This window comes from Heterocephalus glaber, unplaced genomic scaffold, assembly GCF_053883595.1.
Source record: "Heterocephalus glaber isolate CG9 unplaced genomic scaffold, H.glaber_assembly_v1.0 deba00000546, whole genome shotgun sequence".
NCBI classification, from domain to species: Eukaryota; Metazoa; Chordata; class Mammalia; order Rodentia; family Bathyergidae; genus Heterocephalus; species Heterocephalus glaber.
The window spans coordinates 27,894,718-27,916,443 of NW_028258147.1; the positions used below are offsets into that span (position 1 = coordinate 27,894,718).

The following is a 21,726-nucleotide window of genomic DNA, read 5'->3' on the forward strand; positions in this document are numbered from 1 at the left end:
GATATAAAGATAAATACAATCAAAGCAAAATTTATTATTATATTTACATTTATTCTGATTTAAAAAATTAAAATGAAAGTATTTTCATGGACTCCCAAAAGTTTGTAGGTCCCAGACACTGTTCTTATTGTGCCTAGTAGATAGTTTGACTCTGAGTCTTAGGTTGTTTTTCCAATTGGGTTGTAGAAAACTGAGGTCAGGGACTGTGTATTAAGTTTTCCTGTCACCCTCAAAGCCCCTATTGCAACACTATACATTGAAGAGCAGTACTATTGACTTGACCAAACACATCACTATTTCTTCCTCTAGGGTGAGCCAGGTCCTCCCGGTCCTTATGGTCCTCCTGGAGCCCCTGGTATTGGACAGCAAGGTATTAAGGTAAAAATGCTTTTGTCTTTGTCCACTGATGACATTGAATTTACTTTAGGGGCTGGGGAAATGTGATTTGAACTCTGTTCAGCCTAATTATAATAGAAATGGGGAATTTTTCAGCCGAAATTACTTCCATTTGGGATTCTTAGTGTAATACTCTGGTCAGAGGCAATTACCATAAGAATAATTAAGCTATTGTTTTTTATTTGGTTGGACTGAAAAATTTGCTTGTTTCCAAATATGTACCCTTTCAAAATGTACATGTAGCTTTGTTGAGATTCGTGGTCTCTAAACATTATCATGCACATGTGTTATTGGGAAGTGAAACACCTTAACACATCAATTACCACTTGCTTATGTTAAATAAGCACGGAGAGGTAAAAACAATGGCACTGAATAAATAATGTTGACAGAAAGGTTTATATGGAACTATGAAGTTAAGCAGTATCCCTACAGGGGTACCCTGCATCATGCATTATATGAAAAGAATAGAAGTACTTGATTTAAATGGCTCTTCTCTGTGGTTGGGACAGTAAGACTTTGATGCACAACAGAAATAGAGAGCTGTGCAAAACAGTGCTGTGAACATTTTGACAATAAGTGCATCGAGAGGATCCATAGAAGGTGAAGTTCATACAGGCAGATTTATTGGAGAAGGGTTTGAAGGAAATCAAGTAAGAGAGCTAAAGGAGAGGTTAAATGTGAACGAAAGGGGAGAAGGAAGGAGTGGCATTCTAGGGTGGTGGCAGGGTATAGCACAAACATTATTAGCCTGCCTGTCTCGGTACCCAAATGAATTGCTACACAGTCCACCTGCCTTGACCATATAAGAGGTTGTGAAAGCTGAAAGGACTGTGTTGCACTTAGACAAGTAGGGATGATGAATATTTCATGGTTATTTGTTCACTGAAATTCATACTCAAGTAATTTCTCCTCCTTTAGAATTATTTTAATGTATATGAATATGAAAAGTTTGGCTATTTTACTAATTACCCATGTTGAGATCTCCAGAGTATTTTGTGTTGTCTATTCTTCATTCAAAAACTCACACTCTATTATATCTTTCTCAGGGAGAAAGAGGCCAAGAAGGAAGGACAGGAGCTCCAGGACCAATTGGAGTTGGTGAGCCAGGACAGCCAGTAAGTAGCAAAAATTGGAGGTAGAATAAAAAGGAAAAATATAATTTTTTGGTGTTCTTTTTATTTAGAATAAATGGTAAAGTGAATCTAGTTCGTATCTTTTTGGATAGAAGAGACAAGAACATGTAAGGATCAGATCTGAGTGTTATTTTTCACAACACTTGAAATAGGGATATAAAATGTGTATGTATGATGTTTATGACTGGCTCTCTATTACTGTCATCTCTTATAATGCTGATTAGCTTGTTTGAGAAGAGCAGCTCACCTGTGTTGGAATTTCCTAGGAGACAATAGAACTAGACTAAGCCTAATGCCTAAATGTTATAATTGACTTTCTTAAAACCATGAGAGAAATAACTGAGAATAAGAACCTTACTCATTATCTATTCCATGAGTGTGCGCTAAAGCTGGGATTGTTGATGGTATTAAGATAAACTTGTTTTATTCACAACTTCTACCTTATGTAGCTTTGAAGTTTTGCTGTTGTTGGAGAAGAAAAAATTTTCTATCAAAAGAGATCTGAAGAGGAAGTGAATAAAACGTGACTACTCCAGTGTATGAAGCTTCTTAACTTCTCAAATAGTCATCAGTCTCCTAGGAAAAGAACTGTAGTGGACTTGTTGAAGTACAAGTTAAAACAACTGATTGTATACAGCTAGTCTTCCCATTTGATTTTGCATTACATTATTCTTCACTTGTAAATATGATCAGGAATGTGTGTGTATGTGCTATACTCTCTGATTGCAGGAGCAGCATTTTTTTTGAGGATAGAGATTTTTTACTAATATCTGTATACACTAATTTAAAAAGTAGAGCTTCATATGGAGAAAAAACCCATTGGACTAGGAATCTAGAGATCAGTGATCTATTCTTAATTTTCATTAACTAGATAGTGATCTTAAGATTGAACCACCAACTTTTTGTTCCTCTATTTTAGTTATCTATTGCTGTATAATAACCTACCTCAAGATGTAGTGCTTTAAACAGTAAGTAGTCATGATTCTTTGGGTTGACTGGGGAGTTCCATGCAAAGTGAGGTTAGTTGGAGTACAAAAACAGCTGAAGGTTAAAAAAGGCCTCACCAAGTAGGCTTGGGGCTCAGCTAGGGTTGCCCAGAGACCCCCTGTTCTCTTCCATATGGGCCTCGCATGTGGTTGACTTGGCTTTCTCACAAGATGGCAGCTAGAATCCAAGCAGGAGTGTTCCAACTGGAAGAAACTACTGTCAAGTAATGCTCAGCATCAGAAATTGCATGCTATTGTTTTTGTGATACAGTTGGCTAACACAAGCATAAGTCCCGCTCAGATTTGAGCAGTAAAGCAAAAAACTCCACCCCGCTATGGAGAATGTCAAAGAACTTGGAGATATCTTTAATTCTTCATGATCACAAATTATAACTTCTGTAAAATTAAAATATTGTTAACCTTTCTACCTTTGTAATTTTTAGAGTTGGAAGTACTGAACTAGAGTTTTAAAAATGTCCAAGAAATTAGTGCAACTTTTAATTCTTTAATATAAGGTGATGGATATTTTGTTCGAATAATGTTGTGCTTCACTATTATTTATACCTTCTAGCTTTTAAAATGTTTTTATTTTTAAGTAATGAAAGACTTTAAGTAAGTTGAAACAAATAGGGAATGATTTAACAAACCTCCTATAAGAAAATAAATTTACCTAGGAGATTTCTTCCCCTTGATTTATATTTTATTTAGAAAACATAAAATCTCTATAAACTCTTTCAGACAGTGGAAGAGTAAAGAACACTTACCAACTTATTTTATGAGATTGGCTTCTTTTAATACCAAAACAAAATAATAACCATATAAAAGAGAAAAACTACAAACCAATATCCCTCATGAATATAAATACAAAATAACCTTAACAAAGGATTAGCAAATAGAATTAAACAATATGAAAAAATATTAGATGGCACGACCATGTAGGTTGTATTCCATGGATATAAAGTTGATTTAATATTAAAAATCAGCATATCATATATTAAATGATATCACAATCATATCTAAAGACATAGAAAAACATTTCACAAAATTCAGATCCCCCATAAATCCTAATAAAAACCTAATTAACCCTCTCAGGAAATTGAGAATAGAGTAAAACTTCCTCAACTTCCACACAAACCCTACAGGTAACATTATACTTAATGGCAAAAGACTAGATGCTTCACTTTAAGTTTAGAAATAAGACAAGGATTTCTGTTTACACCAATTGTATTCAGCATAGTAATAGTAGTTCTAGCCAGCACAAAGAAGAAAAAGTCAAAAGAAATTGAGATAAAGAGACAAAAATAAAACTCTTGCTATTTGTAGATGACATGATTGTCTTCATAGAAAATCTCAAGAAATCTACAAAAAATTTCCTAGAAGGCTGGGGATTTAGCTCAGTGGAGCCGCCACCTGCCTCGCAAGCACAAGATCCTGAGTTCAATCCCCAGTAGAATTAACAAGTGGGTTCAGTATGGTCACAGATTATAAGATCTATTTTATTTTTATAGTAGCAATGACTATATAGAAACTAAACAAAAATACAATATCATTTATAATTGCTAAATATAAATACTTAGGTGTAAGTCTAATAAAACATATGTAGAATTTGTAAAAACTCTAAAACACTGATGAAAGAAATTAAAGAATATTTAATAAGTTGAAAGACTATACTATGTTCATGATTAAAAGATTCAACATCATAAATTTGTCAATCTTTCATAAATTATTATAAAGGTTTAATGTAAGTTGTTGGTGTCCCAGCAAGATATTTTTGTAGATATGAACAGGACAATTTTTAAGTTAAGATAAAGGAGATAGAATAACTAAAACAATTTATAAAAAGAACACATTTTGGATAAATCACACTACCTGGCCTGGATTAATTAGCTGCAGTAAAGTAGGACTGTTTGGCACTGACACATGATCAAAGAAACAAGAGAAAACAGACAGACTCCCAAAGTATATCCAACTGATTTTTGATAAAGCTACAAAAGCACTCCAAGAGAAAGGAAGTGAAGTCTTCTTTCAAAATGGTGCTGGAGTATTTGAATATCCATGAACAATAATCCATGAACAATAATCCATGAACAACAATCCATGAACAACAAAATGAACTTCAACCTAAGTCTCACACCTTATACAAAAACCAACTCAAAACAGACCATAGTTATTTAAATGTAAAAGTTATAAACGCTGAAAATTTAAAAACATATGAAAAAGATCTTTGAGACCTAGGAGTTGATGAATATTTCTTAGATATGTCACCAAAACGGATTTAGAAAATGGATTAACTGGACTTCATCAGAATGGAAAAGGTTGGCTCTGTCAAAGATTTTTTTTGTTTGTTTGTTTGAGGGGCAGGGGATGACAGGTGTGTGCCACCATGCCCAGCCTCGTTAAGGACTGTTAAAAGGCTAAAAGACAAGCTACTGTTGGAGAGAACATTAGCGAGCACTCTTCTGATCATTTCTGGGTTGAAATCTACTTTGTTTGAAAATAGTATAGCTACTATTACTTGCTTTTGGGCTCCTGTTGCATAGAAATTGTTTCTCTCCTTTTATTTTTAATTTGTGGGTTTCTTTAAATATTAAGTATGTTTTTTGAATGTAGCATGGTGTTGTGCTTTGGTTTTTGATGCCAGTCGGTGTCTCCTAATTGGGGAATTGAGACTACTCACCTTGAGAAATATTCCTGAAAGGGATGGGCAGATTCCTGTCATTGCATTGTTTTTCTGTCATTAATTCCTTTAATTTCCCTTTCATTTAACTGCTCACCCTGCTTGCTGTATTCATTTCAGTAGCCCTTTGACATTGTTTCTGTGTATGGTATCCTTGACTATATTTTTTATAGTGCTGATTGTTGGTTATGAATTTCTTGTCTGTTTGTTGTAGAAGGTATTAATTTCCTTATTAGTTGGGAAGATATTTTTTTAAGTTCTTTTATTGGTACATTTTAGGTATACAATTCATTTACATTTATCATTGGGTGTTTGTACCTGTACATGATATATCTTGGTTCTTATTTTTTCCTCATTACCTGTGCACCTTTCACCCCTCCACCCTTCTCTATTTACATAGACATCATTTCCATTTTTTTTCTTTTCTCATAATTTTTCCTTTCCCTCTTTTCCTTTCTCCTTCCCCTCCCTTCATCCTTTCGTCTTTGGACTTTTTTCCTATTTCAGATTATCAGTTATTCATTTTAATCATTTTAACCCTTGTTTACCCTATCAGTTTCTCACACTAGAGAAACTATTTGGTATTTACACATGTGGTCCTATTTATTTCACTTAAGAGTATGGCCTCAATATGGATCCATTTAGCTATAAATAACTCCGGTTTTTCGTTCTTTATGGCTGAGTGGTACTCCATTTTATAAAAAAACCACATCTTCTTTATGCAGTTTCCAGTTGATGGGCACTTGGGCTGCTTCCAAGCTTTAGCTATTACAAACTGTGCTGCTATGAACATGGGTGCACATATGTTGCTGTGGTATGATTACTTTAATTCCTTTGGGAAGATACCCAGCAAGGGAATATCTGGGTCAAATGGGACCTCTAGTCCTAGTTCTTTGAGGTATCTCCATACTGATTTCCACAGTGCTTGCACCAGTCTCCACTCCCACCAGCAGTAGAGCAGGGTTCCTCTTTCCCCACAGCCTCGCCAGCATTTGTTATTGGTTGATTTCTTGGTAGCAGCCATTGCTTCTGGGGTGAGGTGGAATCTCAGTGTTGTTTTCATCTGCATCTCTCAAATGACCAGTGATGTTGAACATTTTTTCATATATTTGTTCACTGCTTTTACTTCGTCTGAGAAATGTCTGTTTTGCAGGATATGTTAATCTGGATTGAAAGTGACTTTCTTTTAGGGCTTGAGGAAACTTTCCTCCATGATCTTCTGACCTTTAATGCTTGTGTTGAGAAATCTGCAGTGGTTCTAATAGGTTTACCTTCAAAAATGATTTGTTGTTTTTCTCAGATTTTAAGATTCTGTCCTTGTGTTGGACTTCTAGGATTCTGACTATGATGTCTGTGGGAAAGTTCCTTTTTTATTAATACATGTTTGTAGTACCTAATCATTACAATCATCATGGGGAGCTGTATATAACACATCTCAATTCTTTTTCTGTCTGTTTTTATCCCCTATCCCTCTTCTCCCTCCCTGCTCCCTCCAACTCCTGGTCCTTTTCCCATTTGCGAAAGCTCTATTTTCATCATTTTTCTCCTTCAACTCCTTTCTTCCATCTCCTATCCCTTCTCTCCTTCCCCTTCCCTCCATCTCTTATTCTCTCATCCATTTGAAAAAAGGATCTCCCCACTTCCCATTTATCTTCTATTTCGCTCTTTATTTACACATATTTTTGAGTTTTTGTTATAAGAAGAACAGTGCGACTTATTTCACTTAATATTATGGTCTCAATCCATTTACATACAAATACCTCAAGTTTATCTTTCTTTATGGCAGAATAGTACTCTTTTGTGCATACATGGAGTGCACATTTTCTTTATCCACTCATCTCTCTCTCTCTTTTTCTTTTTTTTTGGTACGGAGGATCAAACTCGGGACCTCGTGCTTGTGAGGCAAGCAGTGGAACCACTGAGCTAAATCCCCAGCCTAATCCATTCATCTTTTGATGGGCATATAGGCCATTTCTAAGATCTAGCTTCTATAAATTGTGCTGCTATGAACATGAGTATGCATATATCCCAGTAATATGATGCCTTCAACTTTTTTGGGAAGAAACCTAGAAGGGGAATAGCTAGGTCCAAAGGAATTTCTATTTTTAGTTTTTTGAGGAATCTCTGTACTGATTTCCATTGTGGTTGTACTAGTTCACGTTCCCAATGACAATGTAGAAGTGCTCTTTCCTGCATTTTCACCGGCATTTGTTATCATTTGATTTCTTGACAGCCATTCTTTCTGTAACAAGATGGTATCACTTTGTTGTTTTTATTTTAACTGCTATAATGGCCAGCAATGTTGAACATTTTTTCATGTGTTTATTGGCCATTTGTACTTCTGAGAAATATCTCTTCATTTCAATTGCTCATTTTTTGCTTGAATCTTTTTTTTAGGGGTAATATTTTTTAGTTCTCTATGTATTCTAGATATTGGTCCTCTATCTGAGGAATAGCTGGCAAAAATCCCCCACCCCATTTTGTAGGTTGTCTCTTCATCCTGCTAGCCATTTCCTTTGCTGTGCAGGTTTTCTTCCCAATGTTATGGTAATGTAAATCTGCTGATAAATTAAATGAATATTCTAGCTCCAATACTTAACTCTGAACTGTTAGCTATCATCTTTATGTGATTATTACTAGTTTTGTGCTGATATGGCAAGTATAGCTGATTCATAAAAAGTAAATGGGCTGAGACTCTTAGGATAATCTGCTTTTTGTGTAAGGTTATTCGAAATGCTCTCAGCAGAAAAAAAATATCCCCTGAAGTAGAACTCTAGTTACTTCGAGGTTAAGAATAAAGTAGATGGCACTGTTTTAAGATAATGGCCCATTTTTATTATTATTTGGCACATTTATCTTTAATGCTTGCAGAGTATATTGAAGTCAGTTATTATTAGCACTATTGATTTTATTAAAGCATTAAGAAAAATATAATGAGCAATTTAATTTTATCTCATTGTTAATGTCTCAGAAAGGCATTTCAGTGATTAGACTGTGTTAACTGATAGTTTCCTCCATTAGATTTTTTTTATTAGAGGTATCTGTTAGTAGCTGAATAAGTATGTCATAGTTGTAATTGGTTCTTCTGGCCTTGGAAAAGGTCATTGAGATTTTTATAGAAGCAGTTCTGTCTTTTCAAAATGATACATAATTATTATTCATCAATTAAAATGTTTAAAAAATGATTCTATGGTACTCCCTAACAAATTAAATATAGGACTCATCTCACCCAAGCACTTGCTATTTCTCTTCTCTGGTTACTAACCATCTTCCATTCTGATGTATAATCGGAAAACCTGAGAACATACTGACGTGTAGAATATTGCTGTAGGGTTTTAGAGTAATTAAGCCTCGGATCACTGATTTATAAAATTTCCTAAGTGCTTACTCATGAGCATTTATGGTATTCTCAGCAGCTTTGAACATGTAACTCCTTAAAGCTGCCAGTCATTGTACTTTCACCAGAGCCAAAGGACTCTAGAAAGGCAGAGCAGGAAGGCTCAGAGTGTGTGCAGCATGCTCCGTCCTCATGGTTTAGTGGAAACTGTTCCCTTGGAGGCTCCCTTGCTTGTAAACACTTCCACAAAAGGACAGTTGTACCAATAGTGGGACTCAAGTAAAATAGTTTTTGTTTTGTTTTGTTTTTGGTATGGAGGATCGAACTCGGGTCCTTGTGCTTGCGCAGCAGGCGGTGAAACCACTGAGCTAAATCCCTGGCCCAAGTAAAATAGTTTTGATAATCATGGCAGCTGTTTATTGGGTGCTTAATATATAAGAACTTTAAATCTGTCTGATTTAATCCTCACATTGACACCTGTGGTTGAGGTAGATATTAACATTGTCACCATTCTGTGGTCCATGTTGAGCTTCAGAGAAACCTAATTACTTGTTTAAGGTCACATTGCTAATACATACCAATACTTAGTCCAAAAGACACTAAAATTTGCTTTAAACTATGATGCAAGACTAAACTTCATGAGACTAGGAACAGGTTTATTTGCTGTTCCTAGAACCTAGATGAGCTCCTTCTACCTATTAGGTGGTTGGTAAATGTTCGCTGAATGAATGAAAAAAAAATTTAGTGATTAAATTAATTTTAGAGATTAAAGAGGACTTCCTTATGTTTAATGTAAATTGTGTACTTTCATTTGTCATATCATTAGGGAAGAAGCATGACTTGCTAATATTCTCTTTGTCAAAGGGTGTGATGTTAACTTGGCCCGTTTCAGTTTAGATTGCAATCCAGTTTTCGCGCTAGTTTTTATTTTTCCCTAGCTAATCATTCTGCCATTCAAGCAAGCTGTCATGTATATTAGTGCTTTGATTAAGGTTTTAGAGTGTTAAAAGCTAGGTTTCCCATGAGCATTGCAATTTAAATTGAATTAGATGTCAGATTTTTCTTTTAATTAAAGTCTTTTACAAAATAGTCTATGTACACATTGTAAAGATGGCTGTCTTTTTAAAATACAGTATTAAGGAAAGGCAAAAAATAAACGCTAGGATATGGTTAATTTTCTTTCTTATATACAAATCTACAAACGATCAATTACTGATAAGCATAGTGCTGAGTCCTGCTTCTGCTACCTGGCTCTCAAGAGGAGCTCTCTTAAGTAAACTTGGACTGCTTATCTCAAACACAAAGATCACCCAGAGTCGGAAGGTGCTGGCTTCAGAGACAGCAAGGATTCAGCTTTGTTCTGTCATAGGTTGGCTTCTCTGGCCAGGGAACTCTAACTTCTCTTTAGGTTTATTAGAGCAAAAGCTCGAGTTTGTGTTTTGAAGATTCTTGTTGTTAATAACTTTTTGGCTTTTTCTTGCCTTCCCGGCAACAAAAAAAAAGAAAAAATTTGTAGCTTTAAAACGTTCCCAGTTTGGGGACAGGGATTTAGCTCAGTGTCGTTGTACCTGCTTCACAAGCTCAAGGTCCTGAGTTCAATCCCCAGTACTTAAAAAAAAAAAGTTCCTGGTTTAAATGAAGACCTTGCTGTTGTATTTATTTTTCAATTAGGGTGTTTTCTGTCAGTCTCCTGCAAAGCCTGGGACAGTGTGTTTTGCTTATCTATGTGAGAAGCACTTTCTTCTCCCGGTGACTGTCGATGCAATAGTTACATAAGCTTCTTAATTTTAGTCATTGAGATTGAAAATCCTGTTTCCTCTCAATAATCCTATCAAGATAGTAATTTATGTTAGTGGGTTCAACCAGTTCCTGAAATAATTCAAATTTTAATTTACATTTATCAGGAGAGAAATTAAAACACATGTAAATAATGGTCAATGCTGTACAACAGCTTGACTAGGCTCTCCTGATACTAAATGAAATTATTAGGTCATCTGTATCTTTCTTCAGATCTCACAGTCATGAATTTTTAGCCTTTTCTCTTGGATTTATTTCCTAATCCTTATTCTGAAGCATCACTTAATTTAAATTTTCTTCTAATTTGAGGACACTGGAAAAGAAGCTCTTATGCCCATCAAATGGAACAAATCTTTAATACAATGGGAATATTTTTCACAGCTTTACCATTCTATTGATCTGCATGAAGCTGACTGGAAGGATTCACCGAAAACTTAATAGGACTATTCATGACCATGTCCATGTGAACTAAAACATAATCTTTCTCTTCTCTCTCTCCTTTCTTCCATTTCTCCTCCTTCTATTCTTTTTTCTTTCCCCTTCTGCTCCTTCCATAACTAGGGTCCCCGAGGTCCTGAGGGACCACCAGGAGAGAGGGGCTTACCTGGAGAAGGTGTACCAGGACCAAAGGTAACAGTAGCTTCTCAACTAGGAAAATGTGCTTTGTCTTGCATGGTCATGAATTAAAATGCCAATTATCATATGTCAAGTATTGTCCTGACCATTTGTACCCTCTTAAGTGAAGCAATATATAAATTTTCCCTTATGGTGAATTTTTAATTACAAAATAAGACTTCAACAGACTTCCACTTCATGTAACTATCACGTTAAGAAATTACATAGAAAAAGCTCTTAAGGTAGTTTGTAGTCCTTAAAGCAGCAATTGTAAGTAGCATCTTTATACCCAGAAGTTGTTATTGGGCATATCTATGACAGTACCTTGCTCACAGTTTTGTTTTTTTGTGTGTGAAACACAGATAAGAAAAAGAGTCTAATACAACAATTTGTAATAGTGTTGCCATAAATGTAATGAGAAAAGTAATTTTACCCCAAGAACAAAATGTTAAGAAAGACCTCTGACCTGGCAATTGAAGGTTCAAAATGTTTTGTTGCTTCCCATACATAACTCTGGAAACTCAAGTCCCTCTGCACCAGGGGATGGCCAGCTCTTTCTGGGAAAGGGCCAGATAGCAAACATTTGAGGTGTCCTAAACCATCTGATATCTGTTGCAAGGACTCAACTGGTGTAGCTTGAAAGCAGCCTCAAGCAGTGTATAAGTGAATGAATGTGACTCCTCCAATAAAACTTTACAATAAACAGGCTGTAGTTTCCTATCCCCTGGTCTAGGCAGGTTTACTAAAATCTGCAGCATATTTGGCAAGGGCCACATAGGAAATGGTTTTCCAAAATACTTTGAGTAATAACAACAAAATTTTGGAGTAAGTAAAGATACAGTTTAGAATCCTTTCTTTTTTTTTTTTTTTTTTTGGTACCAGGGATCGAACTTGGGTCCTTGTGCTTGCACAGCAGGCGGCAAAACCACTGAGCTAAATCCCTGGCCCATCCTTTCTTTTTTTAAAAAGTCTTTCTCACAAACACACATGAGCATGCACAGGCACACACTTCCCAGAGAATCACAGGCTGATTTATAAATGTCTAAGATATTCCATATCAGTCATTCTGTCAGGTCACTAAGATCTCACCTTCTCAATATGGCCTCATGCTCTAAAACTGCACTTCATTCTCAGACTCTTCCACTATGGTCAAATCCACTTACCTATGAGAAACTCTAACCTTAATAGGGGGAGAACAATTAGCTAAAGCAAAAGATTTGTGCTAACTCTGTTTGAATTTTAAAAGAGCCTTTGTTAACACATTAAAATTTATCACAATGATGGAAAAATATGTTGAATAAAGGTGACATTACTAATGCCCTTGACAAACCAAAGTACTGCTCTCAGAAAATGGAGGCCAGGGGCTAGAGATTTAGCTTAGTGTTACCACCACCTGCCTCGCAAGCGCAAGGTCCTGAGTTCAATCCCTGGTACAAAAAAAAAAAAAAAAAAATGGAAGTCAGCAATTTTGCAGTACATTTCAGAAAGTTTTAAAATATATAGTTTCTTGAACTTTTTTGGCACATAGACAATTTCTTTTTATGTTTAGTTCAAACAATCTGGATCAGCATTGCTGAAAAGTTAAAGTCCAAAGTCTCCTCTAAGATTCAAGACAAACTCTTAGCTGTGAGACTCTGTAAAAATCTTATAGCCAGGACTACTTCTCTTATAATCTGTGTGCATGGTATGTTTTGAAGATAAAGAAATAAAAATGAAATAAAAATGTGAAACATTAAGAGATATATCCAAGGCATGTTCTTAGTAACATGTTCAACATACCTTTATACCCGACAAAATATATAATGATATATGTAATGATATAATATATATCATTATATATATCAGAATATATAATGATATAATGATATGTTCTGGTATATAATAACCCAAGGGCATTGGTTTTAATCTCGTCAAAGAAGAAGCATATTATATTCAGTGTGGCTTTAGGATCAAGTATACTGTATATGACTAAAATCTGTGGTGAGGATCAGAAAACCCCATTGGTCAGAATACTTCATTCCCCAACCAGTTAGACCAGTAGGAGTTTTCTATCTGTGACTAATTTACAATGATGTGGGAAATGAGTAAGTAAAATTATAGATATTAAGACACATGGCTATATTTTCTTTTCTTAGGTTTTTGAAAATATTCTTTGAATTTACTTTTTGTTGTAATAAATTCATTTAATAGATGCCATTTCTGATTGACTATATGGTGTTTTTCATAGACACAAAATGTCATGACTTCATAAACATTACTTTAAATGTTACTTTAAGAACATTACTTTAAGAACAGTTAGGTCATGAATATAACAGTTAGGTCATAGGATTAAAGAAGCAGATACAGTGGACCCCTGACTTATGAACTCAATTCATTCCTGAGGGCTGGTTGTAACTCAAGTTGGTCAATGAAGGCTCAGACTCCTCTACACAGCCTTCAAAGTCTCTCTCCTGTACACAGGCAGATCTCAGTGCCCTTAGAGAGACATTGGCCCAGGATTTCTCAATTAACCCCACACAGGAAAGGATGTTGTAATGGTCCTTCCAGAACTCTTTAAGGGTTAAATCTGCATCTGAGACCATCTGGAAGCACAAGCAGTTGGCATTTGGATTGTAACTCAAGACTTTGTTTTTAAGTTAAAACTGAAATTTTGGTTGAAACTCAAGTTGTTCATATGTCAGGCTGGTCATAACTTGAGGGTCCACAGTATAAAAAGATTTTTGTATGAATCCCTCTAAGTCTAAATTTTCAATGAATGTTTATAACTTTAGATACAAAACATTTAGAAAATAATTCAATGCTAGCAAATATTAGTTCATATATAATATAAAAGACAAATTTTATATCTTGGATCTAATTTTAGCAATATTAAGAAAAAGGAGGCTTGATCCAGTTATTTGCATTGCATGATTAATATATTAGATCCCTAATTTCAGATATTTCTGTTGAAATTGGGAATTGAGCTCTTTTCCAATTTCAGTAATGCTACAAATGTATTCTACTTAGACAGACTCCTTCCTATTTAAATGTTATGACTACTTTTTTTTGCAAGTTGCAAACATTAGAATCAAAATTACTCATTTGTAGTGAGCCATGAATTTGGATGCTTTATTTAAAAATACTTCTGAAACACAATTTATAGTAATCATAAAATAAACTCTTTAAAAATCCTTATTTTTATTAGTGCACTGATATCCCTCCCATGTACTTTCAGGGTGAAAAAGGTTCTGAAGGACCAATTGGTCCTCAAGGACTACAAGGCCTATCAATCAAAGGGGACAAGGTACTGTACATAAAGTATATAATAGAAACTGTATGAATCACTTTTCTGTTGCTGGCACAAAATACCTGAGGAGAAGTTTATATTTTTGCTCATGATTTCAGCAGTTTCAGTCTATAATCAGCAGGTTCCAACACAGAAATGTCATGCTAGAAGGGCCTGGTGAAAAGAAAAGCTGTTCACATGACAGCCAGGAAGCAGAGAGAAAAGGGAGGAGCCAAGAACTAGAATACATCCTTCCAGGTCATGTTCCTAGTGACTCACCTTTTCTAACCAGGTCCTACTCCTAAAAGCACATTCAGCCATGAACTTAGCAATGGATGAATCCACTGATGAGTATAACACCTCCATAATTTAATCAACTTCCAAACACATGAGGCTTTTGGAGGACATTTTAGACCTAAACCATGACATTCCATCCTTGGTCCCCAGAGCTCATGTCTGTCTCATTATGGAAAAAGCATTTAGTTCACATTTAAAAGTTGCCAAAGTCTTAACAGTTTCAGGATTGCTGAAAAGTCCAAGTCCAAAGTCTCCTGTGAGACTGAAGGCAGGCTCTTAGCTGTGAGCCCCTACAAAAGTAAAAAAGAAAGTTGTGAACCTCCAACATACAGTGACACAGGGTAAACATTCCCCTTCCCAAATATAGAAATATGGGGATAACAAGGAATAGGACCACAACATGACTGAATCTCACAAGTCAAACATTAAATCTTGTAGCTCTATGTCCAGGACCCAAGACAGGTTGTGGCAAGATGTAAACTTCAAAGGGTTTGAAGGGCCCCTTGCCTACAGCTTTGTTGGTTGTAGCCCACACGGGCTCTCTCTTGAGCTGGCTCTGCTCACTGCCTTTGGCTTCCCTCAGCAGACAATTTATGTTCCTGGCATCTCTAACTTCCTAGGTCTTCACTGCACATATGGCTTCACTCTCACAGCTTCATACATCATTCTCTCAAGGGCACACTGCCAAGGCCTTCCTTTGAAACCTGAGTGGAAGCCTTCATGATCCTGTGACTCTTGCATTCTGCATGCCTACAAACCAGCACCACATGGATGCCAAGGTCTGTTGCCAGCTCAAGCAACAGCCAGACCCCCATGGACCATGGCTACAGCAGCCTCTGACTGCCTGCAGAGCTGAACTTAGATATATACTTTGCTCTGCCATCTATTCCTGATTCTCACTGTTGATCTGGCTAAAAGCAGCCAGAAGTACCCATGTCACAGCCTGAGTGTTTAGCTGTCTTTGAATTTCTTCTGTCATATTTATTAGCCTGCCACCTCAAAGTCTCAGAGGAAAATGAAGAAAAAATTCTGCCAGAGCATAACAAACATGGCCTGTAATCTAACTTCCAATGGAATTTTTGTTCCCAGCTGAAACCTCTTGAAACTGGTCATTACTGTCCACATCCCTAACAGCATTCTGTGCTCTGACTAGTATCACACATGAAGCACTGCTCACAACAGTCTATGACATCTCTAACCCACACCTCTGATCTTTTCCAAACCCCTTCTGCAAACAAATTCCAAAAGCTTCTGAACTGCAGGATCAGGTGCATCCAGCAGGGGCCCCACTCTCTGTACCAATTTTCTTATTCCTGCGTCAAAATACCTGATACCTGCATTTTAAAGGAGGAGAGGTTTATTCTGGCTTACAATTTCAGAAATTTCTGTCCGTGGATATCAGGCTCCAAAGCAGAAATGGCATGGTGGAGTGGCCTCATGCAGTGGGGAGCTGCTCCATCATGACGCCAGGAAGCAGAGAAAGAAAGGAGGAGCCAGGGTCAAGAATTTACCCAGGTCACACCCACCAGTGACCCAACTTTCCAACTCGGTCCCAACTCCTGACAGGACATTCAGCCATGATCTTTTCAATGGATGAATCCACTGAAAGTATAGTATAATGCCCCGTAATTTAATCACCTTCCAATCACATAAGACTTGGAGGACATTTCAGATTTAAACTATAGCATAAACAGTGCCAATAAAATTATTTTGTCATTGGTCTTTATGTATTGAGCTATATAAATATGACAACCATTTTACACAGGTGTCCAGGTAATTATAAACCTAGTATATGGAAGTAATATTAGTATGTAGTATGAATTATAATCTAGGAATTCCCATTATTTATATTTAGAGTGATGCTTTTTTTGGTACTGGGATTGAACTCAGAATCTTGTGCTTCCGAGGCAGATGGTGGCACCACTGAGCTAAATCCCCAGCCCAAGTAATACTTTCTTATTTGGATTCTAACTTCTAGTAACTTTTAAGATCAGCAAACATTTTTTAACGTAGAAATTTGTAAAAGACACCTCTTCTTTAGTACAGAAAATTGTTGTTAAAGGCATTGATTTGACATCATTACAGGACAGTATATTTATCTTCAAATCCTCATTCAAAAATATTACTTTAAAATATGGGTAAAATGAGGGAACTCATTGAAGAAAACTACTATTAATGCCCTCAGCAAGGACCAACAGGGGTTCACCTATAGTTGAACCAAGGTTTATTGATTCACTCCACGATGGAGACTGTGCACTTTGGGGAACTGACAGCAACTCAGGATGAGGATGAAGGACTAAGAGTTTTCATAGGATTTGGGCATGTTAGGAATTTTGGAGAAGCGTTAAGAAAGTGTAAGTTGGGTCTGGATTGGATGCCATCAGGAAGTGGGGATAATTTTAACGTGGACTAGGCACTGCAAAAATGGACTCAGGCTGAATTGCAATTGGTAAAGAAGAAGCAGCAACTCTTTTCAGCCAGTGTAAGGGGCCATTAGGGTGCTTTTTGGGGATTTGAACAGTGTTGTTTTGTCTGTGCTCAGATATGATTACAGAGTGGTCTTGCTTTTCTCTTGGCCCATCCCTTTGTTTAATGTTGACAACCTGTGAACTTATTTATGTTCAGCATCACATCCTCACTGCCAGGGTCATGTCAGCTCCTGGGTGTCAGATGCTGCTTTATTCTTTCTTACTAGTAACTTTTTTTATTTAAAATATCTGCAGATTGTAGGTTTCCCCCCAAAATAAAACCTAGCTTGAAACTAATTAGCCTTGAAAATTAGAGAACAAAAATACCAGTCCCAGTCTGCTTATCCTTGCCTTATCTGCCTTACAGAGTAGCTACTGAGCAAGAGAATAGTGACACAGTAAGGCTGACTATATTCACATAGTAGAGATAATGATGGATAGTAAGTGATATAAATTTTAGATGTAATATAAGTTTCAGTTCAAACAGGTCAGTTTTGCTTGCAATTGTAGCTACAAAATACTCCAAAAATATGTTAAGATGGTCATTCTTCCTTTAAAGCAGTGAGAACTGAATACAACAGAATTGTTGTTTTATGAGTTCAGTAAATTAACTTTTCCAAGGGTTGTTGTGACATGGCATTTGTGTTTTTACTTCTGGAGCCAATGCGAACAAAACACGTTACAATATCAGGACATTATCACACATAGCAAAGTTTTTATTTACTGTTCCCTTAGCAAGTTAATACCATCTCTTCTTTTATTTCTCTCTATCTTTCCTATTCTTTTACATATAACTTTAAATTTAGGTAAGATTGAGAAATGTAATTGTGCTATATACCTACAATGTACCAATAAAAGAATTTAATAAAAAACAAACAAACAAAAAAAGAAAAAAACAAACAAAAATTTAGGTAAGATAAACACTATTATTATAAGAGCACACACATATATGTATATATGTATTATATTTATATAAACAAAGAAGTATTTATGACACAGATATTTAATTATAAATAACACTACATAAAAAGGGATCTTATGCATTTGCTGTATATTTGTAGACTATTCAAGTTGAGCTCTGTGGACTTGAATCTCACCTCTGTCATCCAGCAGTTGTAGGAACTAGATGGAGTGGATGACTTAATGGGAACAGCCACCGCAGAGGGGATTGGGAGTGTACACAACATAAATTGACGAGTTTAGTATAGTGGAACCTGCGTTATGTGCGGTCAAGTTCTGAGTCAAATAATTCAGTTCTGAATCAAAACCTGTCTCTCTAGTATTTTTCTTACTTCTTCATCTGTCTGTCTGTCTGTCTGTCTATCTATCATATGTCGGTACTGGGGATTGAACTCAAGGCCATTGTACAGAGCTATATGCCCAGCACTTTAAATTTTAAAAAAATTATTTTGAGACAGGATTTCATTAAGCCAGTAAACTGCCCAGTCCGGGGTCAAACTCAGTCTTCGGCCTCCCAGAGTGCTGCATTACAGGGGTGCACCACCATGCCTGGTCCTTGATATTTATTGATACTCAAGGTTTATACAAAGTTAAACATTAAGAAGTATCTTCCAGGATATGTCTCTGTGCAAGTTTAATATACTTTAATAGTATATAAAATTAGTGCTTTGTTCATGAAAACATTTATTTAGCCCTAGCTGCCTGCCTGTCTTTTTAAATAATATCCCACTGGAACACAGGGACACTTGTTCTTTTAGGCATTATCTATGTCTGCTTTCACTCCACCAAAGCAGCATTGATAGGTTACGAATGAGATTTTATTTTGACCCTTAAGCAAACGATCAACAGTTTAAGAAAAAATATGTGAACCTTGATGTAGTCTAGAGATAGTTGTCACTGAAAGAAGCTTGCTTACTCCTGTTGCTCAGTGCAGTAGTCAGTTCTTAGTGGTCAACTTGCTTGGCCCTTTCAGGAGCCTGTATCGATCCCTCATCTTCTTAAAACCTTCTCTTTCCTTCTTCAACCCTCCTCTCTGGCTGCTCCTGCTCCGTCTCTACCGTTGCTCTTCCCTCATTTCTCAGACCTCTAATGATTGGCAGTTATAAAGGAGTCAGTCCTCAGATTTCCATTTTTCTATCTCTTGGTGTAGTCACCCAGTCACAGCGTTAAATCTTGTCTTTATGCCACAGGATCCCAATTTATATCTGCAGCATGGACCCCTTTCACTCACTTAATATGTTCACTTAGATGCCTATTTTAAACATCTCAGACTTAGCATATCCAAAACGGATCTCCTGATTTCAGCTCCAGCCCCAGCCTTACCCCTCAGGCTTCTCCTTCTCAGTGAATGACAAGAACCTCAGAGACATCCTGGAGTCTGCTCTATCTGCAGCATATTTTGTTGGTGCCACCTTCCAAATGTACCCAGGACCCTGGTACTTTTCACCTGCTGTGCTGCTGATACCCAGGTCCATGCCCCCCATATCCCTACCCCAGCCTCTCCTCAATCCGCTTCCACATTGAGCCTTCAAGACTAAGTCAATGACTCACACCTCTGCATAAAGCCTGCACCAGTCCTTACCTCACTCATGGACTAGCCAAGTCCTTATCATTGTCTCGAAGGTCCTGCTGATCTTTCTTCCTGGCACAGTGCCACGCTTCTCTGCCTTCATCATCTGCTGCTCCCTCAGGGTTGCCAGCTCCACCCACACTATCTCCTTGCTGTTTCTGAAATGTGCCAGGCATTATGCATGCACTGGTGGTTGCTTTGCCTGAAATACTTTCTTCCAGGCTTCTCCTGGCTCATTCTCTCCATTCAAGCCACCCTATCCAAGACTGTCACTACCTCTGCCTTCCCTAATTAATTTTCCTGCTTAGCACTTATCATTATTCAGTATGCTATTTATTTTATCTATTAGTCTTTCATTCTACGTTCTGTTTCCCTTACTACAATGTGAGCTCTATGGAGGAAATTTTGGACAGCTTTAGTCACTGTTGTTTCCTAATGTTCAGAACAGTTCTGGCACAAAACGGGCACTTAACAAATATTTATAGAGTGAATGAGTGATATTGTCCTCACTGACAATTCTCACTTGATTTTCTCAGTCTATTTCATGGTAGGAGAAAGAGGAGTTCTTTAATTTTGTTGCCTTCTCTTAGATCATTTCTCAATTTTCAAAATATAAGATTTGGAGAGAAAAATTATTTATAAAATATTAAAATAGTTTTCCTTCAAATTCTAGTTTTCTTTTACTCTAAGAATTTTCTACTTTAAAATTTCTGTGATCATCCCAACAGGAAGTGTTTACAATAACTGGTAAAAATGTTTGAGTTGTGAGAAAAATGATTGCTAAACTGATACAGATACTAATCAATTTGTACTATTTAGTGAAAATGTCATTACTATTTTGGCAAATTTGAACTATAAATTGCTCAAAAGGAATGATTTATGATTTTATGATTTTCCATGTTGGCCAATTTTGTAGTGTAAAGATAGATTTAAATCAAGTCTAGTTCCAGATTAGCAAAGCATGAGAGAAGGTTTTGTTTATTGTTATATTTCTGATATTTTCTCTACAGGGGGATTTGGGACCTGTGGGACCCCAAGGGCCAATAGGCATCCCAGGCATTGGTAGTCAAGGGGAACAGGTAATTTATGGTTTCTTCATTTCCTTTGATATAGAACATCTTGATGTTGATTAAAGGCCAGCACTGCAAACATTTATGAATATATTTGACAGTCAAATTGCAATGGAGTATCAGACCAGAAGTGAAAAGGGGGGAAATATAAGATAGTTTCATGAGATCTTATTTTTAGAATTTTTAAAACCTAAAAAATAAATTGTGTGTTTTTTGGTGCTATGACTTTTAATATTAAAACCTAATGAACCAGGTAAAAGTTTTGGGTAATATTTATATTTTTTGGTTCCTCTTGAAAGTAGTTTATTTACCTGTTGGTTTGTGTATTTTTTCCTCTTGAAGCTTTGTGAATGATAAAATCTTACTCTTTTTCAATGCCAATAGAGTGGTATTTCCTACCTCCTAGCCACATACCAATGTAAAAATAGTCTTAAACATAAAACAAGGACCAGAATCAGAGGCAAACAGGTATACAAGGTACTTCCTTCCTAAATAGAAGCAATTTATAGATAGCGTTTATAAATGACACCTGGCCTCTCTTGGCCAAAAGAAAGGAAAGTTCTCTCAGAATGCTTCTAAATTCACAGCTGGAACTGCTTCCAAAGCCTTCTAGTAACTTTTGGAAAAGCTGGAAAAATTTAAATCTAAATAATGTGTTAAATCTAAATAATATGAAGATAGTATAATAGCAACATCTACTATTGTTATTTATCATATACTTTTAACTGCAAATTCTCATTTAGTCAAAGCCACAAACAAATACAGATTTATTCTCCTGGTTAGAAAATGGCAAGTCAGTTTGATTAAAATTTACAGTTAATTTTTGAATTATCTTGTTGTCTAGAAAAATGAATAGTTCTTCTTTTATCTAGGATAATGAGAAAAAGAATTTAGAAAATGGTATAATTCCAAATCTCATTGTTGACATTCAGCTTTGAGTTTATTTCTAACCATCTGTTAATTTATTGTTATCATTTGCTACATATTTTAGCTCAAGGAACAAGAGAGTTGAATATTACTCCTTTTTCCATTTCCTTGCCCTTGGCAAAATTCTTAGAAAATTGTTGGGAGGATTAAAGTGCAGAAGAAGCCAAAATAAATCTGAAAGTAAATATTTAGCTAATAATTAAGAACTGGATATTTTGACTATGGAAG

At 36.1% G+C, this 21,726-nt stretch overlaps 1 protein-coding gene across 19 annotated transcripts in view; it reads left to right on the forward strand.

Moving 5' to 3' along the window:
* The window catches only part of Col28a1 (collagen type XXVIII alpha 1 chain), a 241,244-nt gene that overhangs the window by 65,014 nt on the left and 154,504 nt on the right, over nucleotides 1-21,726 (forward strand). For 18 of the 19 annotated variants that reach the window (XR_015448746.1, XM_021242833.2, XM_021242826.2 and 15 more), the window contains 5 exons: nucleotides 310-378; nucleotides 1,443-1,511; nucleotides 10,888-10,956; nucleotides 14,156-14,224; nucleotides 20,512-20,580. Coding sequence is in view for 18 of the 19 variants with exons in the window: in XM_021242833.2 (XP_021098492.2) it covers nucleotides 310-378; nucleotides 1,443-1,511; nucleotides 10,888-10,956; nucleotides 14,156-14,224; nucleotides 20,512-20,580 (345 nt within the window). In the remaining variant the exon portion in view is untranslated. The remainder of the gene's footprint in view (nucleotides 1-309; nucleotides 379-1,442; nucleotides 1,512-10,887; nucleotides 10,957-14,155; nucleotides 14,225-20,511; nucleotides 20,581-21,726) is intronic. The other variant, XM_087204678.1, reaches the window with a different exon arrangement.